The sequence below is a fragment of the Hypomesus nipponensis genome, chromosome 5, assembly GCF_054491055.1.
Source record: "Hypomesus nipponensis isolate SF chromosome 5, ASM5449105v1, whole genome shotgun sequence".
Taxonomy (NCBI): domain Eukaryota; kingdom Metazoa; phylum Chordata; class Actinopteri; order Osmeriformes; family Osmeridae; genus Hypomesus; species Hypomesus nipponensis.
In genome coordinates this window covers 5,841,214-5,863,792 of record NC_140365.1, presented here as the reverse complement: position 1 = coordinate 5,863,792, position 22,579 = coordinate 5,841,214, and the positions used below count along the sequence as shown (strand labels likewise).

Here is a 22,579-nt window from a genome sequence, read left to right as displayed (position 1 = left end):
TCTCATTCAACAGCTTAGTTTAGAATACAAAAGTGAATACCTTTATCAACGCTTTTTTCATTACTCCAATAAAACATGGCATTTCAATGCAAAGTGTAGTGTCCTAATACTGCTGCTGTGCTTGTGACTTTTTTTTAGTAAAGTTTCTGTCTGTCTGTTTGTCTGCATGGGGTAGCGGGATTGTGCATGCTGTGCTTGTCTCTTTAAACAAGTAGCCTTGTAATTATTTGGCTGGACCAGCTAGGACCTCGACTGGAAGACTGTGGTTGGGGCAGAGGTCTTTCTTTACATAACAGTCTATGACTTCACTCATATCTGTTAAAGAGACATGTAATGGCCAACTCTCAGTTGTTTACCTGTTGACATGGGAAGCTTAAGGCCTCATTGGAATTAACCAGTCATATCTGTTTGCCATGCAACAGCAGGCTCGTGGCTAGTGGTGTTCCGACAAATGTGCTCTGCGTCAACTTTCGCGCGCCTCAACGGTGTCTAGTCAAGCAAAAATATCTGGGACTCAAGTCCGGGGAAAAGTCCGCTACGAATCTATAGCTTCAATGTCAAAGGTTGACAGAATGTCCTCGGGGTTGTCAGGACAAGCAAAGCCGAACCACGTACCCGACTCGGAATCAGAATCGGACCCTGAGGATCACCCGCCTGCATTTGGTTCTGGACCAGCTGTTGCTTCTATTCTCCGTACACAGGTCATCCATAGCGGGCACTTCATGGTGTCCTCTCCGCACAGTGACTGCACTCCACGGAGACGGAAAAGCGGAGCCACGGTGGGATATGATTTCGATACAGTGAACAGGACATGGTGTCAAACATACAAGTTCGGTCCGCTAAGTTCTGGAAGTCTGAGCATTGACCCAACGCTTACCCGGTTATTTGAGTGTATGTCACTGGCCTACAGGTAAATCATTATGCACTGTTAAACTTGTGCGTAAAATGGTCATGATTTCAGTCATCTGTGCCCATGCATCGTGTGTCGCATCATTACTCTGTTGAACCTGTACATTTTGCGTATCCAGTTTACATGTTGCTAGATCTTTAGTTACAAGTTTTAAAGTTTCAAGTTTATTATTAGGGTCATGATTCTGAACCTGTAGTTTTGAGAATGCTTACAACTCTGCGTGGGCTTGCTGTAGGCCTACTTGCGAAACTCCTCTCAAAATCTTGACAGCAGACTGGACTTTGGTGTCAGTTGGCAACAGTGAATTACATTGCAACTGAGGGAAAGGAGAGCGACAGAGTGATCCTGTCCTTTGTCCTTTTAAAAACGTATTTCAGCATATATTGTCTTTATTTCAATACCTTTACATTTTAAACCAATCTTTCATTTCAAATGATCTGTCCTTGATCCCACCGATAGCAGCCACAGATGTCCACAAAAGACCTTGAAAAACATTTGTATTGCCAGGAATTAGGAATATTCTGCCAAGTAGCCTATGTTCCACAATATGAAGCTGGACTGCTTTCAGTAATATTATGTGCTTGTAACCTTTGGCAAGGAGAAGACTCCCACTTCCATTCCCACTGTCAAATTAGTGATACCACTCATAAGATGTTATATTACTGTATGCCAAGACAGCAATACTACAGCTTTAAAGCATGTCAATAATGTCACATTATTATAATACTTTCAAAAACTCTGCTATGGCTTTGAAACAGTTTGGTAAATAGACACAATAAGAACACATCACTATTTGTTCAACAATAATGTAAGCATTAGTTTTCAACCAGTTTGGAACTCTCCTCAATACTAGTCATGTAGTCTGAGCTTGTTGACACTAGTCTGTAATATGTGAGCCTCCTTTTTAACGTTTTGCATGAACATCATTTATCCTTGCTCCCAGAAGTCTATTAGCACCCTGTTAATGTTAAGACCCCTTCTGTCTTTTTGCTGAGCGTGTGACATATGTCTCAACAAGTGTATTTGCTGTTTGAAAACATCCAACCTGTACCTGGCTTCCAAGCAACTCCACAAGCGCTAAGTCATCTAAGTGGTTCATTTTCACCATCACGTGTGCAGCTGGGTGTCAACGGAGAGGCAGAGTGGGAAAACAGCTTGTCAGTGTTTAGATGGATGAGCTTCCCTGATGGGGGCCCAGCAGAGTCACCTGTGAGATAGACTAAATGTTGTGAAGAGCTTTTGGGTGTTTGCTATCAAATCTGACATTTTTTATCTTTGTATCTTTGTTCACATACTGAACACACATACCCAGACACACTGTATTATGTTTCAATGTCAACGTTATGGGAGGAATTGAGAGCTTTTGAAAAAATTCAGTATTATTGTATTTTTTTCTTGAGAGAAAATCTGTCTTTTCTCACTAATCTATTTGTACTGAATTGATACGTTTCCTTCTTCAGTGGTAAACTTGTATCTCCAAAGTGGAAGTCTTTCAAGGGCCTTAGGTTACTGTGGAGGGATAAGATCCGTCTTAATAATGGAATCTGGAGAGCGTGGTTCATTCAGTGTGAGTCCTACAGACCCCCTTCCCAACCTCCTCATCTGTTTTGTTACCACTTTTTTGTTATCATTTCTGTCTCTCTTTCTATGATTATGAGCCACATAGTTCAACTTATTCAGCCTAACGAGAAATTGTAAAACAACTAATTGATTAATACGTGGATGGCCAACTGTCAGACAACACAAACAATAGTAGCAGAACTAATAAACTCTTGAGTGGTCTGCATAGTAAAACCATGGATTGAACATCTTTCTATTATGTTCAATATAATCCAAATACAAGTTTGGTTCTTGTTCTGTGGTTTCAGATGTAGAGAAGAGGAAGAACCCTGTCTGTGGCTTTGTTACTCCTCTGGAGGGCTTGGAGGCAGAATCGCACCACAAACCAGAGGTGAGGGACCCCATGCCCCCTACAGCCCCCTCCTCACTATAGTATGTACTGTTCTATTATTATGTTTGACTTGAAGTGGCCCCCACTCTAATCCTCTCGGTGGTCTGTGTTGGAAGGCTATTGTTTTAGAGGGAAGCTACTGGAAGCGCAGGATTGAGGTTGTGATCAAAGAATACCACAAGTGGAGGATATACCACAAGAAAAGGGTGAACCAACAGTCAACTTGATAGATGGTACTGTAACAGCTGCAAAGTATACATCTGTTTTCTTGACTTGTATCTGTTTTACTTTTTTAGCTTCAGAAAAACAAGGATGGCCTTTTGTCAATGCTCCAGCAGGTGAGAATGACATCATTTATATGTTTGATGTATTTATGGACTCTCACTCAGACAATTGACTCTGTGATTAGACCGTTACTGATATTATTGCCAATGTGGAATTTCCACAGCTCATGCATTAGGTTGAAGCAAGTTGGTGGTGGTATGTGTGAATGATAGATAAGAGATATTGATGTTGGGGAATTGATAACCCAGTTGTATTTGTATTTACCTTTGGAGGTTAGGAGCTTACCATATGACTGTCAAAGTCCTGCTTGGCTCTATAAATAGAAATGTTCGACCCACCCTGGACAGTCAGCACAGGAAAAGGGAAGAAAAAAAATAAATCTAAATGTTCAGTGACTTGCGTCATGGGCTGACATTTGTGAGCGAATTTCACATTTTGATTGCCTTCAGTGACAATACCTCTAATCTGTCCTTCAGTTCTGCTTTTTGATTTTCACTGAGGTGGCTTCAGACTTTAATGTCGCTTAATCATATCTGACCTACTTCCGGGGACGAACCGTTAAGCAGGGGTGTATTAAGAGTTTGATGTTTTCCTGGAATTGTAAACGTGTGCGTCGGTCGGTGACGTTACAATGGCAAAAAACAATCAACCGTCTTGTGAGGAGAAGGTGATGCGTCCTGGGAAGATCCCTAGTGATGACACGTGCCTCTCTCTACACTGTGTTTGGCCTGTTCAATTACTCTGTCATTGGATTCATTCTGTTATCAGTTTTCGAACCCAGTAACTTTTACCTGCTCTTACTGCATTCATGCAATAATTAATGCAACAATAACGACAGCACAGATGATGTTGACTGTCTCTATGTGTTCTGCGTAGAGTGGGTTTGCGAGGTTCAAAGGAACACATGCCGACAAGTACTACTCAGGTCAAAGGTCGCAAAACAAGAGCTGGGCGCCTCCTGTCAACTCAAATCCTAAACGCTTCTGCTGTAGACACTGCTCACAATTCCTATGACAGCCTTTCACTTTAAGAACAGGTATTATTTATCACACCCTGGATAATTCTTTAATAAATTGAGAAATGATGAATACGCAAACTGAGTTACCATTGATACAAGTGATTTTTATAGGAGCCTATAAGGGATATTAACATTTAGCAAGAAATGTTTTATTGTAAATAAGAAAGACAGGCCGAAATGACAGAACGGAAGTCTTTAATTTTCTTGTTTCTGACTTCAGAGGTTCTGTGTGTCAGGCGAGGGGCGGGGGGGGGGGGGGGACAGGGGGGACGGGGGGCAGGGGGGGGCGAGAGGGGGCAGGGGGGGCAGGGGGGGGCGGGTGGCCGTCAGTGCACACGTGAGTGTGCCTGCCTGAATTAGGTCAGGGACAAAAGAATAAAGAAATGAATAAAAAGACATAATGGAACCAGGTAAGGGGGCTAGTGTTTTTTGCACAATATCGCAAACCTGCTTCCTCGGTGTGACACGCATACACACTTCTTCTTCTGAACTACACCAACACAAAATAATTTTGGGAAACATACAAAGCGTGAATAAAGGGTCTGTCGTTAGCTGAGACGTAATCAAAAGCATTTCCTCCCAATCTTGGGCTTCCCTATAAATGTGCTTTGTGACTTAGTGGAGAACCATTAAGAGTAGGAGATGTGGGTGAGGCACATTCATTCAAACACAGGAACAAGAGACGGGCTCTGGATCCACGTTTGCTGTGAGTGTTTTTGTGTTTTAACTGGTGCTAGGATTTAAAGTGAGGCTTTCTGCCTTTGAATGGCTTTCTTGAGATTGGAACAGATTTCTGAGGCAAGTGTACCAACAGTATAATGTGTTTTTGCATGAATTGTTTTTTTGTTTTGGTTAGTAAATAATTTTCATATGCATTAATAATCTTTATTATGAATTAATTAATCTAGTACAATTACGTTACAGTACCACTGTTTCATTCAGCTGTATTATTGTGTACATAATTGCTAAACAAGAAAAGATAATCCCACTTTTGGACAAAAGTAGAATCTAGAATCTAGTCGTACAGTGACTAAAAAGATCAGGTTGAAATCTCCCTCTGTAAAATGATGTGCTGTTTCGGTGGTTTCGTTGTTAGTGCCCTCTAGTGGTGAACTCAGGCCGTCACAGAGTCTGGCAGCGTCTGATGCTCTTGTTTACTCCACTGTTACCAGGGTCAAATCTGCCGGGCCGAGCTGGAGAAATGGTCCAGCCACATGTACAAGGAGCCGGAAGCAACAGTGGAGGAGGCCCACATGTTTGACCTGGACTGCTTCCTGTCAGACATCTCCGACACCCTGTTCACCATGACCCAGAAGCCATGCCCCTGGGCCTCTGACCGCCACAACAGTGAGTGAGGGGGATGGGTCTATGTTGACAGTGGAACATTACATATACAGTACCAGTCAACAGTTTTGACTGGTACTGTATATTGTTAAGGACTTCAGATAGTGAACAGGTACTGGGTTAAACACTTTGTCATGTGAGTCTGTAATTCAGGAAAGATACCACCTCATAAATAAGGAACTTGAAATGAATCAAATGAGAAGAACGGCCAATACACAGACATGCACTGAGGCACATACCCATCTCCTCCTCTGTCTGTCTGACCCTCACCTCCTCAGCTTACACCAGCAACGCTGATATGATTCAGCCTGGCCTGACCCCCCTGCATCCTAACCTGGATGACTTCATGGATATCCCAGGTACTGTACCCCCTCCTGTCTGACATACCTACAGAGGTACGAGCCATCATCTCCGTTTTAAACTTTAGGTATTCATCAAAGAAAGCCCTAGGCTAAGGTATATTTTTGTAGTGTGCTTGGCATTAAATAGATGGTTTTACTACTAATAATGAATCATTAATAATGTTTTGTCTCCTAAGAAGTCATCAATGCTGGAATGAGTCTATCATCATTTCACCTCGTGAATTGTGTGGATGTATCACATATGGGATGTTAGTAGTTGTTGGTTTGACTTCTATTGTGTTTCAGCAGCCATGTTCTTGCGTTAAGTTTGTTCAGTGGATGCTTGCTAAGTCAGGGATCACTAGTGGTCAGTGTGTGTGTGTGTGTGTATTTGGCTTTGACCCTCGGGGGTGAGGGGGGGGTCAGTAGCTGGGCTGAACATGTCAGAAGGAGGTAGTGGAAGTAGATGTGGTCGAACACAGCACTTGCACAGATGAACTTGGGAAGACGAATGGAGACTGCTTTGTGTTCTTTCATGAATCGTATTGAATGGCAACATGATGACAACTTTACATCCTTCCACAGTGTAAATCCTTCTGTACTGTATTCTGCAGTTGGCCCGTGATAGAGGCGAGTGTGTGTGTGTGCGTGTGTACGGCTCTGCTCATCAAGGCCTGGCTGGCCTCCTCTGAGATCAGCTGTCTGTCTGTCACAAGGGCAAGAGAGCGGGTGGCGTGTGGGTGGCATTGTGTTTAGGAGGCACACAAATAGAGAGCTCCTCCATGTGACTGTGTCACCCCACGTCACGGTGGGAATGGAAGCCCAAAGGAGAGTCCACCTCCCTGGCTGTTGGGAGTGTTTCCTGCCAGGCTGCTGTGGATGCTACTCCTACTTGTGGCCCAGCTACATTGTCACTGGGGCAGAGAGGACAACATAGGGACCTACTGGTAGGCGCTTGGATCAAGTCATTATCTGCTGCTTAGTTTCTCTTGCGGTTGTTTGTAGGTTAACGCATGACTTATAGTTCTTAATAATTCATCCGCTCAATAGGTGTTTGCTGAAACTGTTCCATCTGGCAGAGGACGGGATTTTACCTCAATCTGTTTTGGATTCTCTGAAATGACTTCCTGTCTCCTGCCAGCTCTGCTGCGAATCATGTTTTCAGGGTGTTGAAGTCCGGTGGACTCATTTGAAATGACACTGAGGGACACCTGGCAACGTGGGGACAGAGCCAAGCGTGTTGTGTTTACAGCGGTTTGTTGGGTTTTGCTGTTGTCAAGGAAAGGTGCTTGTTATGAATGGCTGTTTGGCATTGAAGGCATTTGATATTCTGTGGACACTATGTCTCTGACATGGGTACAGAGCTGCTTCCTGCTGCCAGTCCTCTGCATGTGGACTCAGCGTGACTGAGGGACACGCATTCTCTGGAAGCCCACCAGAAATGTTCCATAGTGCTATCATGCCACATCCCACACGGCCATCCGGAAGTAGAGCTTCACTGACTAAACAATATAGACAGTTACACACAGAAGGAGTGTAGGCGGTTAAACAATGAATGTACGGTTACATTTGAGTGTGTTTCCAGTGATGATTGTTCAGCAAATGAATCTGTCCTCGAATCTGTACAAACAGTAGGGCAAGGTAGAGTTTCTTCCACATGTGTAAATATTGTTTATGGTTTATGGTTCTGGTGGTGTCATGTTGCAGATATATTTATGAGCTACCGGGGTCAGCCGTCAGAGCACACTGGATATACCGACTGCGAATACTTTGAAAGCTTGTCCTCTGGAGCTTTCTTCTCAGTGCCTCCGCCTGTGGTGAGCAGTCCTCAGCTGCACATTAACCCCCACCTGACTCAGGTACTTACACAACTTCTACCCACAACTGCTGTTTTGTAAACTTTAAACATGTCACGGTACTCTCTTGATGGATGATCTCTCTTGCAGCCCAGCCTGTCATCCGACAGCTTGTCTCAGCCCTCCTCATCCAATGCCTTGCCCGGCCCTGGTTTCCACCAGCAACCCCTGGCCTCGAACATGACCTTCAACCCCAGCAACGTGGCCTCAGAGGCCAAGTTCAAAGGTCAGCAGGACTACAATGAGTATCATGCCTCTGGCATGGTATCCGGGGCAATGCCCTATGGACACCAGTCTTACCCTGGTGCTGCCATCTCCACGGCAACTGCCAGCTTAGAGCCCGTGGCCTCGGGCAGCCCTTTCATATACCCTCCTCCGTGTAGCAAGTACAGTTACCATTCCACCTCGTCCAGCACTATGGCGTCCACGGTCATCACCCACACGGCCTCGTCCATGGGGGCTCCAGGGTCCGACCACCAGGCCCACAGCTACCCCGCCACAGGGGACATGTACCCCCCGAGTCCCTGCATCTCTCAGGGATATCCCTCGGTAGCGCCCGCCCCGTCCCACGCCTCCCTGCCCTCTCTCACTGCGGCCCACTGCTTCTCAGCCCCGCAGCAGGGGGGCGTGGGGAGCGGCAGGGGGAAGCGCAAGCACAAGACCCCGGGGCCGAGGGAGGCCGCGCCCGTGACCGGCCTGTCTGGCCCCAGCGCTCCTCCTCAGAGCAGCTGCCTGGCTAAGCTGCTGTCGTCGGGCAAGCAAGAACGTTAGTGCCTCCTGTCACTTTCATCATCAATACACGGCGTAGTACCGAAATACCCTCTTTTACTTTTAGATGTATTCAACTCTTAACTTTGAGCTTTCTTGTTTGTAGGCAAACCAGCGCTGGAGTTTGATGGAACTTTGGTGACAACAAAAGGACATAGGTCAACTTCTCCTAACTCCCTCGTAAGACTATTGTTTAAGGAGTCCTGAGTGATTTAGTTTGAAAATATCATTTTTAGTTTCAGACATGTTTCAAACCTTTGCGCTGCAAGGTCATGGAATAATACAATCATTTCTTCTACATGTCTTTGGTACCTTTGCATGAACAGTACCAGTTCCACTGCTGACTGCTGGATGTGTTTTGTCCAGCAGTCAGGCGGCAGCATGGCCATAGGAGGGCCAGTACCCCAGCTAAAGCCAGGAGCCCCCTGGCCCTCGATGGCCCCTGTCCTCCCCCCCGTCCTTCCCCCCCTGCACTGCCAGACGTCCAGCCGGGGCCATACAGGAGCCCAGGCCAACATGGTCCGGGGCTCTGCGGTGTCTGCCCTCCTCACTCAGGGCATCGCACACACCAACACACCCCTCCTCATCCCCAAGACCGAGAAGCTCTCCCCTGTACAGATATATGGCACTGAGAGGACCAGCTTAACCGATGCTCAACACATTTCCAATCCTTTCGGTATGCCGTTCCAAAGTTTCTTTTTATGTCGGAAGATGACATTAAAGTTTGAAATCCTGACTTCTGACTCCTGACCGGGGTTTTTTTTCCAGGAAGTTTCTTAGGTCCTTCGGGCCAAACGTCCCCCACCAGCCTCCTGGAGAAAGTATCCAATCCGGAGTCTCCACACTCCCTACCTGGCCAATCCAAGACAGAAACACATAAGGTACATTCACAAACTCCATTCATAAACCTTCCCCCCTGACAACTGTAACCCGAGAAAAGTGCTTATCTGGTGCCGTGGTAACACCAGGAAGCCGTGGGGCGTCTGGGCTGACACCATGGTGACATCTTGTGTCTCTGAGCAGAGCTTTATCTTGCAGACGGAGTCCAGGAGGATCACTCATATCTCTGCCGAGCAAAAGAGACGCTTCAACATCAAAATGGGATTTGACACCTTACACGGCCTTGTCACAACGCTGAGTTCTCAGCCAAGTATAAAGGTATCGCCCGGGATGGGTCGCGTCAGCGCAACACACGCAAAGCGGAAAACGCGCGCAACTGCATTTAAACCAAAATCATTCGAAGTCCAATTTTGTTTCAAAGCGCGACCTCTGTCACGTCTGCCACTCCCGCCGACCGCCGCGCTGGTGTGGAGCTGAGCCCCTGTGATCCTCCCTGTCGTCCCTCCCAGATCAGCAAGGCCACCACGCTGCAGAAGACGGCCGAGTACATCAGCAAGATGCAGCAGGACCGGAGCCAGCTGCACGACGAGGCCCAGAGGCTGAGGGAGGAGATCCTGCTGCTCAACTCGGCCATCAAGTGAGACCGCGCGGAGACCACCCCTTGAAAGAAACGTCCAACCGTGCTCGTTTGTGGAGTACGTGTGTGTGGGCCTGCCCCGAAGGCCTGCGCGTAGCTGACTGGAGACGCTCTCTCTCTCTCCTCATGCAGCGCGTGCCAGCAGCAGCTTCCTGCCACCGGTGTGCCAATCACGCGCCAGCGTTTCGATCACATGAGGGAGAAGTTCCGTGAGTATGTCCGGGCCCAGACGCTGCAGAACTGGAAGTTCTGGATCGTATCCTTCTCCCCGCTCCCTCTAGATCTTTGTGGAAAACATGCGCCCGGATTTACGTTTCTCTTTCGTATGCAAGTTTTTCAAACGTACGTTATCATTCAAACACCGGGCGTTTTTTCCCCCTTAACTTGAGTTTAGTTCAGCATCATCATTGAGCCGCTGTTTGAGTCTTATAATGGGATGGTGTCTACCGCTAGCGTGGAGGACCTGTGCCGCACCACCTTGTCGTGGCTGGACCAACACTGCTCACTCCCCTCGCTGAGACCCAGTCAGTCCTGTAGCTCCAGTATTCTGCCTGCCTGTCTGCCTGTCTGTCTGTCTGTCTGTCTCTGCCTGTGTTCTCCTCCCTCTCTCTGCCTGTGTTCTCCTCCCTCTCTCTGCCTGTGTTCTCCTCCCTCTCTCTGCCTGTGTTCTCCTCCCTCTCTCTGCCTGTGTTCACCTCCCTCTCTCGGCCTGTGTTCACCTCCCTCTCTCTGCCTGTGTTCTCCTCCCTCTCTCTGCCTGTGTTCACCTCCCTCTCTCTGCCTGTGTTCACCTCCCTCTCTCTGCCTGTGTTCTCCTCCCTCTCTCTGCCTGTGTTCACCTCCCTCTCTCTGCCTGTGTTCTCCTCCCTCTCTCTGCCTGTGTTCTCCTCCCTCTCTCTGCCTGTGTTCACCTCCCTCTCTCTGCCTGTGTTCTCCTCCCTCTCTCTGCCTGTGTTCACCTCCCTCTCTTTGCCTGTGTTCACCTCCCTCTCTCTGCCTGTGTTCTCCTCCCTCTCTCTGCCTGTGTTCACCTCCCTCTCTCTGCCTGTGTTCACCTCCCTCTCTCTGCCTGTGTTCACCTCCCTCTCTCTGCCTGTGTTCTCCTCCCTCTCTCTGCCTGTGTTCACCTCCCTCTCTCTGCTCTCTCTCCGTTCCTCCTCAGTGGTCCTGAGTTCACTCCGGCTCCTCAGCACGTCCACGTCCATCCTGACAAACCCCAGCCTGGTCCCAGAGCAGGCCGCCCAGGCTGTCACTCTGCGCCACCTCGCTGCAGCCCAGGACCACTCCACACACACCCTCCCCAGGGATGGCACACAGCCCATGTGACCCGGCCGGCCCTTCACTCGGAGGAGACGGAGGACACCTCCCTCCACCAGCTGTGGCGTGGGGATTCTTCTTCACGGTGGAGCTTGACGTTGCAGAAGTTCACCCCTCCTCGAAGTTCGACATGCAACTTGGTTACAGTGTTCTCATGGATGTTTTTCATCTCAAACATTCCAAAGTTGTGATTTAAAACAAGCTTGCTGCCTGTTGCAGATAGTTGACTGTTGATATGTTTTGTTTCACTCAATGATTTAAAGTGACTGTTATGGTTATGTTGTCCCAGTTTAATAATTGAAGTGCAGGCAGATAGATTCAAAGGGCTACATGTAAAGGCACATTTTGTAAATCAACAGATGTTTCAGTTGCTTTCTAAAATGACATAATAGTTACCCAACAATACACATGTATCTGAAAACGGATCTCAAGTTATGTTGCACATTGCAAATATAGAATTGACCCATTCCTTGCCCAATAAAGACCTGCATCTTTAATATTGGTTTATTTGTCTTCAGTTTACAATTTTCAGAAAGAAACAAATATTAGGTACAGGTTGTAAAGAGTATTGCTCTATATGGCGTTTATACAGATTATAGCACTAGATGGCGTTATTCGAGTGCTGGTGTAGTTACAGTATAGACTAGTTGTGGTCCAGAACAGAAGTATCTCCTATGTTGTTTTTTTTCTCACTGAGATGTAACTGCTACTCCCATCCTGCAGGGGGTGCTGTGCAATGTGGAACGTAAAGAACAGTTCTAGACTCCGCCGCTGCCGAGTGCGCTGTCCACTTCAGCACCACGCACAGAGGCAGGATAACAGTCAGCTTGGGATTCTGAGACAAATCCTTGACGAGAGAGGAAAGCACCGCACAGCATCGCTTGGTGTCCGAGGATAAAGAACAACAAAGCCGACGACCGTTTTACAACTCTATAGTTGCGAGAATCGCTAAAAGGTAAGATCTGTTGCCTCGTGTTTATTCAAACAATAAGAATCAAGTTAGCCAGAGCTAACAGCTCTCGACAGCAGCAATATTCGCGCATCACTGAAGAACAGCTCGCCCCGGTTAGCTTACGCTGGCTAAAATAAACAGATTAACTTGTTTTATGCGTCCGAAGCATTTGTGTTTGCGTCGAGATCTCATCTGATATGCAACCATATAATATGGACAGATAAAACACACTGAGCGTGTTTAAAAGACTGTTTAACAGCGTACCTTCCTAGTTCTGCGGACGGGTGGATTTACTTATCGATTTCGGTGTAGCCAGTATATTCGCAATCGCGTGCGCAGATTTGTTATTGTAACAAATCTCTGGTCTTCGGTTCTGTACTTTGCCTTAAATAGCACCTATGATCTGTTCTTGAGGAAACCGAGTGCTTTATGATAAAGTTGCCTAAAATTCGTATTAGTCATGTTTAAGTAATGTTTGTTTTTTTTGCACGGCTTATCTCGTTTAATGCTCACCACGCGCCTTTAGTAGGTTCTCTCTAACCGTGACAGGCCTGCATTCCTAATATATCTCTGACCTTGATGCTTTGTGATGCTATAATAATGAATTACTTGAAATTACCAAAAAAAGTTGTATTACTTGTTGTTTTTTGTAATAAGATTATATGCAATGCATGTACTTCAGTGTCTTAATTGTGTGGCAGACTAAACATTGTTTAGTTTCACCGTGGAAAAGTAGCGTATCCTTTTCTAATTGTTTTAATTTGCCTGTCACCTCAAATCCTACTAATAAATAGATTCAGGGACGGCTGTCAGAATTTTGAATGACACACATAACAATCATATACAGACTTAAAAGTGCAGTGGTGGACGTGGAACCCTCACCTCAACAACAAGGTAGCAAGACGAGATGACAAAGAAAGGTAGTCTGTCAAAGCATTTCTGTCTAACGGTGATCCTTAGCTACCCAGATAAAAGGTTCTATACCATCTCAACCCCCCTCCCCCCTCTTTCTCTCTCTCTCTGTCTCTAGCTCTCTCCCAGTTTATCCATAAACCATCTGCTTCCTGTTCTGTGTTGATAGGGTTGTTTGACAGGGACTGACATTTCCTCCTTTCTGCAGCCTCTCTCTGGGTGAATCTGTTCACTGTTAGCTTCCCTCAGACACATCCAGGCCGCCTGCGCCTCTGTCCCCCCCCCCCTCCCCCTCAGACACACAGGCTACTTCTCCTGGCCTACTTCCCTCTCCCTCGCCACTCTGAAGGACACCCAGCACAGCTGGAAGGGGGAGGGGGACGGTCATGGGGCAGGTGGGGCTGTCAGGCTGGGGGTAAATGGGTTGGGATGTCAAGGAGTAAGGGTGGGTGGGTGGGGGTTGGGGGTTGGGGGAGGGTGGGTTTTGGGGGAGGGTGGGTGGTTGGGGGGGGGTGGCGGTGTTTGGGGGAGGGTGGCGGTGTTTGGCGGAGGGTGGCGGTGTTTGGGGGAGGGTGGCGGTGTTTGTGTGAGAGTGAGTTTTCGACAGTATTGGTTCTACCCAGGCAGCACACGTTCACTGCGCGAGACACAACCCAGCGCCCATCAGCCGAGTGCAGCTTTCAAATCTAAACTGTCAATGTGAGAGCACAGCAGGACGGACCTCCTTAATTCAAAGAGAGTGTTTTCCAAATGCTCTATCTTATCTCAGAGCAGCGGGGGAAAACAGACTGGAACGTTCCTCGCAGGTTCCACTTTGAACCAGCACTCGGGCACAGAGGAGACGCGGAGAACAAAAGGCCTGAGACTTTGAGCATCGGCAGCCGTTGCCGTTGATGAGGACGAAGGCCAACAAAGTGTCCCATTGGACACCGTTGAAAGCAGCCCAGATGTGTCTTGGTATTAGTCTCAGTAGCTCCGTCACGGTGTGCTGTGTTTTGGGTTTGAATGATGTAGAGAATGCTCGATCTCTAGTGTCTGTCTATCCGGCCTGTGTAACTGCCATGAATTATCACTGTAAGACATGGACCAACACTCCCATGCCCCCCATCAGCCCTGGGCTTCTTGAGAGCGCTGGTGGCCACGTTAGCAATTTAGCATGCTTCTGTGCCCTCGTTAAAGCATCCATTTTTGTCCTTACAGACACACACACACGCACATGCTAATCTTTGTCTTCATCTCTTTTTCCTACCGCCATTCGGCACGGGGGCAGTGGAGATTAAACTTGGATGTTGCTTTTGATGTTCAGTCCCTAATCTCCGCTCAGTGGAAACAGCCTCACTACCCGAGTCCTTGTTATTTTGTGCGTGCGTCTGCATGACTGTGTGAGTGTGTGTCTGTAGGAAAGTGTGTGCATCTGTGTGTGTGTGTGTGTGTGGATATGTGTGTGTCTTGAGAGAGCAGTTGATATTGGAGTGTTCCAGGCAGATGGGAGAGTGTATACTTCCTGTCTTCAGGAGTCCCTGGGCCAGGTCTGTGTCAGCCTGCGTGCTCAGCAGAAGCTGGAGAGGGTTCTGGTACCACACGACCACCACGCCACATGACTCATCTGGAGGGCTAAATTAGACCTGAGGTCGCGCTAAAAAGGAGCCATGCCGCGTTCTTGAAATCACTTTCCTAGCGTAAATGGAATTCGGATTCCGCAGTGTTCCGTCAATGTGTGAGTAGGGATGGTTCACAAAGTTTGGCCTTGAGTTGTGTTTCCTGGTTGCGTCAGGTGTAAGACCAAGCGGGTGATGGACAGCAGTCTGTCTGATCTGGATTGGAAGTCAACTTTCAATCCTCACATCAAAAGGATTCGAGTCCTCATCAAACGGCAAGAAACATAAGATCAAATTTTGATCAAGGATTAAAATGGAATAATTCAAACTCCCAGACTTTTGTAACAGAGTCTTAAGCTAATGATTGGTGTCCTTGGCCCTGATGGTTTTAAATCAGACATGATTTATTCACTATTTTCTTTAGATCTAAAATGACTCAATAAAATATTTGCCACTATTATTCATCAGTTGGATGAATTAAACACATTTCCTTGATGAGGGTCTTTCTGAATGAGACTGTGGGTCGGTGGTGGTGATGAAAGACTGATGAAACTGCATTACTGAAGTGAACACAGTCACGAGGAGACAAGGGGAGGCAGTCGTTGGACTCACAGAGAGGCCCCCGTTTGAAGCTGTCGCTGCGCTCCCCCTCCGTGGGGTTGGGGGGGGGGGCACGCTGGGCCTGTCAGACGGCTTCAGGCGCCGCCCCCCCGGGATCCTCCTCCCCCCCTCCCCCTTTCCCTCCCCCCTCTATCCCACCGACTTCAGAGTGGCTTTGAAGTTCACCCACAGTGAGAGGGTGAAGGCGAGGAAGGAGGATTGAGGGTGCAGCCAAGGGAGTATCGATGGGGAAGGGAGAAATGTAGAAAGAGAGACTGCTGAGGGGTATGATGATAAGCCCTTTATAAATTCTTCCTCTAACCTACCTACTCACAGACCTGAACCGCGCTTGATATCACAATAGTATGCATGGAGGTCTTCGTCTGAGGGGATCGTAGGAGAGACGTGCGGAGGGCGAGGAAAGGGGATCAGAGAGGAGCTAAGCTGGGGGGGTTGAAGACCGTGCTGTCTGCGTGCTGCGCGCACCTTGCGCGTGTATTCCGCCAAACACTGAATAATGTAGGAGTGGCGTGTGTGCTTCCAGACGCCACACAATGCAGGCTCGGATAACCTGGGCTGGTGTGGCTTTCAGCACGTTGGCCTGTATGTCTGTTTGGGGGGGTTGGAGAGGGGGACTAGAAGAGCGAGGTGTGCCTCCGAGAGCAGCTGCCGCTTGCAACTCGGCCTCACCACCGAAGCATCTGCCATGTGAGGGAGAGAGGGAGAGGGAGGGAGAGGGGGAGAGGGAGAGAGGGGGAGAGGGGGAGAGGGAGGGAGGGAGGGAGAAGGAGAGAGGGGGGGGAGAGGGAGAGAGAGGGGGGGAGAGAGAGGGAGAGAGAGAGAGGGGGGAGGGAGAAATGGAGAGGGGGAGGGAGAGATGAAGAGTGATAGAAGCAGAGAGAGAAAGTGAGAGAGAGACAGAGCAAGAGAGAGGTTACCACCCCATCCATATCCATCGTGCTTCTGAGGGACATGGGAAAGGCAGCGAGGTAAACAGTTTGATTACAGGATTTTGTCTCTTTGTTTTCCTAACAGCCTTTCTTAGTAATCACCGGCATGCTGCAGCTCCTCTGTGAATTCATTGTGTTCTATCGGAGCCGGGGACATATGTAAATGATTACATTTATCTTAACATGCAGCGAGGCTACCTGCGTAGAAGAAACAAAATCGTTCAAAAAAATAATAATTCAGCCAATGAAAATGGCTCATGCTGTCCTCCTCAAGCCCAGCCCTGATGAGATGGATGACAGAGCGCCAACAGCAGAGGGCTGTGAGGCTTTGACTGTCTAGTGAGGCTTTGGCTGTCTAGCAATGCTGTTTTTCACCCCAGAGAGATGAAAGACCACTGAAAAGAATGAAGGCGGGAGGCAGCAATGCTCTGAGTGAAAGCGTGCTGGAGATTAATGCATTCACTGACCTTTTCCATCTTTTCTCTTCCGGAACGTTCTGGGAATTCATATCAGGGCTCTCCTTCTGCAGTCTTTTCAGACATGTCCAATATTTAGACATACTGCTGCCACGGTTCAAACATTCCTACGCTCTGCGCGCGGGAGTCTTAACCAACACAACATTGTATCATGTTGATAGGACAGGCCCAGATACAGGTCATTTGGAGATGAGAGAGCCTGACAGGTGCTTGCATTTCATCTGTCTGTCTGTCTGTCTCTGTCTCTGTCTCTGTCTCTGTCTCTGTCTCTGTCTCTGTCTCTGTCTCTCTCTCTCTCTCTCTCTCTCTCTCTCTCTCTCTCTCTCTCTCTCTCTCTCTCTCTCTCTCTCTGTGTTTTGGGGGAGGGGTATTGTGAGTGTGTCCTCCTGTCTATGTGGGTGAGTAGGCCTTTATGACTGCCTCAGTGCCTACTGCAGTTTATAATACAGGACCTCATTTGACGGTTCAGACTAGGAACACACTTTCAATAATGTGTATCTCACTACCCTATGGGGCATAGTTCATGCATGGACACAAACATGTTGTAGCCGACATTGTAAGGTCGATTTACTAATTGACTCAATAAATGGCATACTCTTGAGTTCCTTTGCAAACTATGTCTGCTAAAATTCTCAACACAAGATGATATTTAGCCAAGGAAATAATGCCTAGAGATGGGTCTATGGGTCATGTGCGTTCATAGCACGAGTAGTTTTTGTTTTGAATCGTTTCACAAACTGAATTGACATGGACGCGAATAAGCAGAGGTGCTCGACACCGTCTACCCCACAACGCTGCTTACAAATCCACATTCTGAAAGCGGATGTAGAACGACGTGTTGGAATAAGACTACAGGTCGCAACATCTCAGCTCATTTTTAGAAGGACTAATTGCATTCCAGACACAGTTATATTTGTGGCTCAGCTGCACTGCCAGAAGTGTGATTCCCCAATCCACCACCCATATCTCCTGGGCTTAGCTGCAGCACCACACCAGTATCTCCATCCAAACACACTGTACATAGTGGAGGGAGGCAGCAGGAGTGCGTGCGTGTGTGTGTGTTCGTGGATCATCCTGCACTTTGTTTATGAGGATTAGTATAATTCTGCAGCCATGCCGGGTCCGCTTTCTGCCAAGTTTTGACTGGGAAACTGTGTGGAGGAGCGTAGGAACAATCCTCACACACCAAACTGGTGTGTAAGAGGCCATCCCTCCGGAGGCTGACGGATCACCCTCATCACCCGTCTAGCCGCTCAACCAGGGAGCCGAGCTTGTCTTCAGAACAATTACTTAATTGCTCCCTAATTTGCTGCGGGCCAAGTCAGACGTGGCCTTGGTGAACTGTTCTCTGGGCCTCTGAAGGGAAGATGACTAGTTACAAACATGCCACTTCTCAGAATGACTGTTGTATTGTTGATGGTCTCTGTTGTAATCGGCAATGTCTGTTATTATAGAGAGAGGCAAGCCAATTGTCTTTCCTTGTTGCAGTTTCTAAACTACACGAAACGGCAACCTGTAGTCTTCCCTGACGTGAATTAAATTCACGTATTGAATTTGACGTTGGACGTGCAATGAAACTTAAGAAGTTGTCTCTGCCTCATTGCTGCCAATCTCGGATCATTATTATCATCCTGACATAACATATAGTCATGCCATGTCGCGATCAAACTCAAACGCTGTTTTCTCGTAAAGAAGCGACGAGGGAAAAGAGTGCGGTGGTACAGGCAGCAGAAAATAGGTTTGGCCGCCCCTGGTCCCCGTTCACTTTCCAGGGAATGTTTGGCCTCATTGCTTTCTATGGCTTCCTCCAGGGAGAGGAGGAAATAGATAGGGGGGAGGAAGGAGACGGGGCCAGTATGAGGAGAGAGTCTGTTTACGTGCCTCTCTCCTCCAAGGTTCCTTCCTCGCTTAGTCACGGGCCACCGTATCAGGAATGTGCCGGAGAGATGGAGATAAAGTGAGCCGTTTCAAAATTGCTATTGTATTGAAGGTGGCGCATTTGTCGCAGGCGGTATAGAGCTGTTATTTACCACCGGGGGCTGTTTATATTGTATCTGATAAAGAGCCATGCGGCGCCGTAAGACCATTTGCTTTGCAAGACTCCCATTGCTTGTAAACCCAATTTTTGGGGGGATACTTTCACTTTTCAAGGAGTGTGATTTGATGGCTTGCTTTCTCAATGTTATAGGGGCATTTTTATTTTTGTCAAAGCATTTTACAACTTCGGGACTGTTCATGGTGAAATCGTTTATGATGCTTTGCAGCTCTCCTATTGGCTGGTAACTGCTAGTTGGCATGGCGAAATTGTTTATGTGCTTTTTCTTGTTCCTCCAAACCACTATGAGCTCATCGCCGTGGCGGTAATGTCAAAGAAGAAGCAGTTAGGCTCCTCTCCGGCGCTCACTGAATCGGGGAGAGAGGAGAGGGCGTGCGAGCATGGCAGGAGCTGAACCACGTCGGCCGTAGCTCAGCCCTTCTCAGGGGAAATGAGCGGAAAGGCTGGGTCATGTTCTCCAGGTGACCCCTTTTCAGCGGGTCACCCTGGGCTGAGTTGTTCCGCCTGACCTTTCTCCCGACCCAGCGGAGATGAGTGTCACCGGGCCAGAGGCAGCCTCGCAGCCAGCCTGGTTAGTAACACTGGCTCTCACTGGCCTTGGTGTCCCACTCCACTATGGGAGCTGTCCGTCAGGGGGGTGCAGAGCTCAAACAAGGACAGAACGCCAGGCGGGCGGGCAGGCAGAGTTTAGAACAGTGGTATCGTGGGAAATTTCATGCACCCTGACTTTCTCCATTTGGGAGAAACTAGTCAGCTCCACATGATCTGAGGCAAGCTGCAAACTGTGGTGGAGTGTGCACCTTCCTCTGAAGATTAACGAAGGCGAAAGATGGATAGACAGAGAAGAGGCCGTAAGAGAGGGAGAAAGGTGTTTAATTAGCTGCAGGAAGACTTGGCTTGGATCCTCTACTGTATTTAATTAGGGGTGGGATGTTGTCAGTTGACTTGCCCTTTCCAAGAGCTACGAAGGCTGTTCGACCAAAGCCTGACACTGAAAGACTGCAGTACAGTTAAGGAGAAATAGCATGTCTGAGATTGATGCTACCCCCACAGCATGACGTTTCAAAATGTCAAAATGTCAAGGAACCTGACATTTCTCACCGAAACTCTATTCCACAACTCAATGACCGGTTGGAGTGGGCGAAGCGTTCGCGATATCACTTAATCAGCGAACTGCATCTCACTGTGAAAGGGAACCAGCAGTCAAACACATCCAACAAGCTTTTTTTCTTTCGATCCCCACAACAACAAAAAAAAACAACAAAAATCATCCAGGCCTGCTTGGGCACAGAGCACATGTGAGCGTGTGAGGGTCGACAGCTCCTCCTGTGTCAGAGGCCTCCTTCACAGCCTCCCAGGGAGGCGTCTGGAGGTCATATCTGCTGAGCGCTGCAATTTCCGAAATGTGCTGAAAAAGCAGAGGAGCGATGTTGAACAGGGACTGTGGCCAGACACGAGGCAGGAAACAGATGGCTGCTGGGGGGGGGTGTAGGCCGAGGGTGGGGGCACACACAAGCCTTGTGCACACAGCCTTGTCCCAGCCCGACCAGAGGATACTAGAGCAGGCCTGGACTTCAGTCATCCTCTGGACCTCCTCTCTCTGAGATTACAGGCCAGTGATGGCAGCTGCTCTCGGGGATGGGAGGCTGGGTCACCACCCTGGAGGACCGGCACTGCTGCTACCACAGTCCCCCCCCCACCCCCTCCTCAAGGACCCTGACCTCTTAGACGGAGGCTGTCCATCGAGACACCCCTCCCCCGTCCTCCTTCTCCCCCCTCTCCCCTCCTCCCTCCCCCCTCCTCCTCCCCCCTACCCCCCCTCCTTCCTCCCCCCTCCCCCCTCCTCCCTCCTCCCCCCTCCTCCTCCCCTCCTTCTCCCCCACCTCCCTCCTCCTTCTCCCCCCTCCTCCTCCTCCCCTCCTCCTCCCCCTCCTCCTCCCCTCCCCCTCCTTCCTCCTCCTCCTCCCTCCTCCTCCCTCCTCCCCCCTCCTCCTCCTACCTTCCTCCTCCTCCTCCCCCTCCTCCTCCCTCCTCCCCTCCCCCTCCTTCCTCCTCCTTCTCCCCTTCTCCTCCTCCTCCCCCTTGGTCTGTCATTGACACAGGCAGGTCTGAAGACGAGGGTGAGGTAACCCGCCTCTCTGCCCGTTGAGACCACTTTACAGGTGCAGGTGTTCATTACCACGGATATTTTTACCTCGGCGAAGACAGCAGGTGGCCTCATTTAGCAGCAGAATAATAAATGGCTCGGTGGAACACCCCCCCCCCCCCCGTCGCCTCCCACGCAATCTCCTCCCTCTCTTCAGTCGGCCTCCACGGAGACTGAGAGTGGCTCGGCTGCTGCGGCTCAGCCCTTGTATTGACTGCTCCTTTGCGGACTTCACTGCATCAAGTGACATTTCTTGTATTATGGGCTGCCTTCGGGTGCTGCCAGGGGCCCGATCTAACCTTTCAGGCACCGGACGATAGCTCTCCAGAGAGGGAGCACAGACAGCTCACCTGACCTTTTATGAGTCATCCGTCCTTCTGAATGCCCCCCCCCCCCCCCCCCCGACCTTGCCCTTCCCAAGCCTGTGGCAGAGCTGGCAGGCTGGGCTGCTGCCATCCCCAGCTCCCCTGACTACTGTCTGGCCTCGGTAGCCTCTGCCAGACAGACAGAGCAGGCCGTGGGACTCCTGAGTGTCTGTGTCTGTCGCAGCAGCGTTACCTCTCCCCTGCAGCTGGATATGGCTCTCTCTGGCTCCCATTCAAATAGCCGGTCGAAGCAGGCCGGCTGGAGCTCGAGGTGGCCCGGCTGCACCACGGGCCCTCTGGTGGAGCCGGTCCACAGGAGCTTGGAGGGAGTGTGCCGTGGATCCTGCCACTCTGTACTGACCGCCCTCCTATCCTCGCCACCCTTGGCAGCAGGTCAACAGCACTCGGACAGCAGCAGAAGTCAGATGAGGAGGAGGAGGAGAGGGGTATGAGCGCACAGGGCCTTCCAAGGTCTCTCTCCCCATCCTCTCATCCGAGCTTCCAGGGACTCTCTCCATCAGATCATTCACTTCCTAAAAACACACCAAAAAATACCTTTGAGTGGCCCGATTGCCTCATTTGCTCCACTTTACCGCGGCCAAAGGACTGTTCTTTCACCCTGAGATTGCGCCATCTAGTAAATGATGGCTGGCGCCTGGGGGAACCACTTAGCACGAGTCTTGAATTACACATGGCATCCGAGACTCGCTCAGAGGACCGTTAAGAGAAGGCAGCCACTGGGCCCGTGTCCCCCCGTATTGATTAGGGCTGGGCAAACGCACGGAACAGCATCTCTCCTCCCCCCTCCACGTCCCTGGGTGTGAATATTACCGTGGTGCTATTGACATGGGGATTACAGAAGGCCCAGCTCTCCTGCGTGCTGCGCCATAATCCTGTCCAGCTCCCTTGTTGGAGATTACAGGCGTGCTTTTGAAATGTAATTCAATATCCCCCTCCACCCAAGACTGGCCTGGCCTGGTCTAAAATGCTATACCGTTTTTTTTTTTTCTTTCACCAACAAAGGAGAAATGACCTCAGCTGGCGAATGAAATGAAACTGAGGTGTTAACATTGTTACGGCGTGTATGAAACATATTCCCAGCCGTCTGGATGGAGGAGTTGGTTCATTGGCCAGGACTGTATGCCATGGGCCTGGCTAACAGATCAAGGGTTTTTTAGGGGCACAGACAGACAGACCAGACCAGGTCTAGGTATACTTGGCTCCACCCATGTGGCGTTATTAGTTCTGTCTGGTCGT

General features: G+C 49.1%; 2 protein-coding genes across 6 annotated transcripts in view; both read left to right on the top strand.

The window, feature by feature from the left end:
• Positions 1 to 169: 169 nt before the first annotated feature.
• mlxipl (MLX interacting protein like) lies at positions 170 to 11,764 on the top strand. Of its 2 annotated transcripts, none has more exons than XM_084697980.1 (17): positions 170 to 910; positions 2,371 to 2,477; positions 2,779 to 2,861; positions 2,978 to 3,067; positions 3,158 to 3,199; positions 5,337 to 5,511; positions 5,787 to 5,867; positions 7,557 to 7,708; positions 7,796 to 8,471; positions 8,580 to 8,653; positions 8,843 to 9,149; positions 9,242 to 9,354; positions 9,512 to 9,631; positions 9,823 to 9,950; positions 10,083 to 10,206; positions 10,345 to 10,474; positions 11,113 to 11,764. In XM_084697980.1, the coding sequence occupies exons 1-17, from the start codon at positions 555 to 557 to the stop codon at positions 11,274 to 11,276; spliced, it is 2,922 nt and encodes a 973-aa protein (XP_084554106.1). In that variant the 5' UTR covers positions 170 to 554; the 3' UTR covers positions 11,277 to 11,764. The 2 variants fall into 2 exon arrangements, with proteins under 2 accessions (XP_084554106.1, XP_084554105.1); XM_084697979.1 differs by having other exon boundaries at positions 8,840 to 9,149.
• Positions 11,765 to 11,877: 113 nt separating this feature from the next.
• srrm3 (serine/arginine repetitive matrix 3) overlaps positions 11,878 to 22,579 on the top strand; it is a 53,869-nt gene continuing 43,167 nt past the window's right edge. For all 4 annotated transcript variants that reach the window (XR_014755138.1, XM_084697981.1, XM_084697982.1 and 1 more), the window contains exon 1: positions 11,878 to 12,222. The gene's annotated coding sequence lies outside the window, so the exon portion shown is untranslated. The remainder of the gene's footprint in view (positions 12,223 to 22,579) is intronic.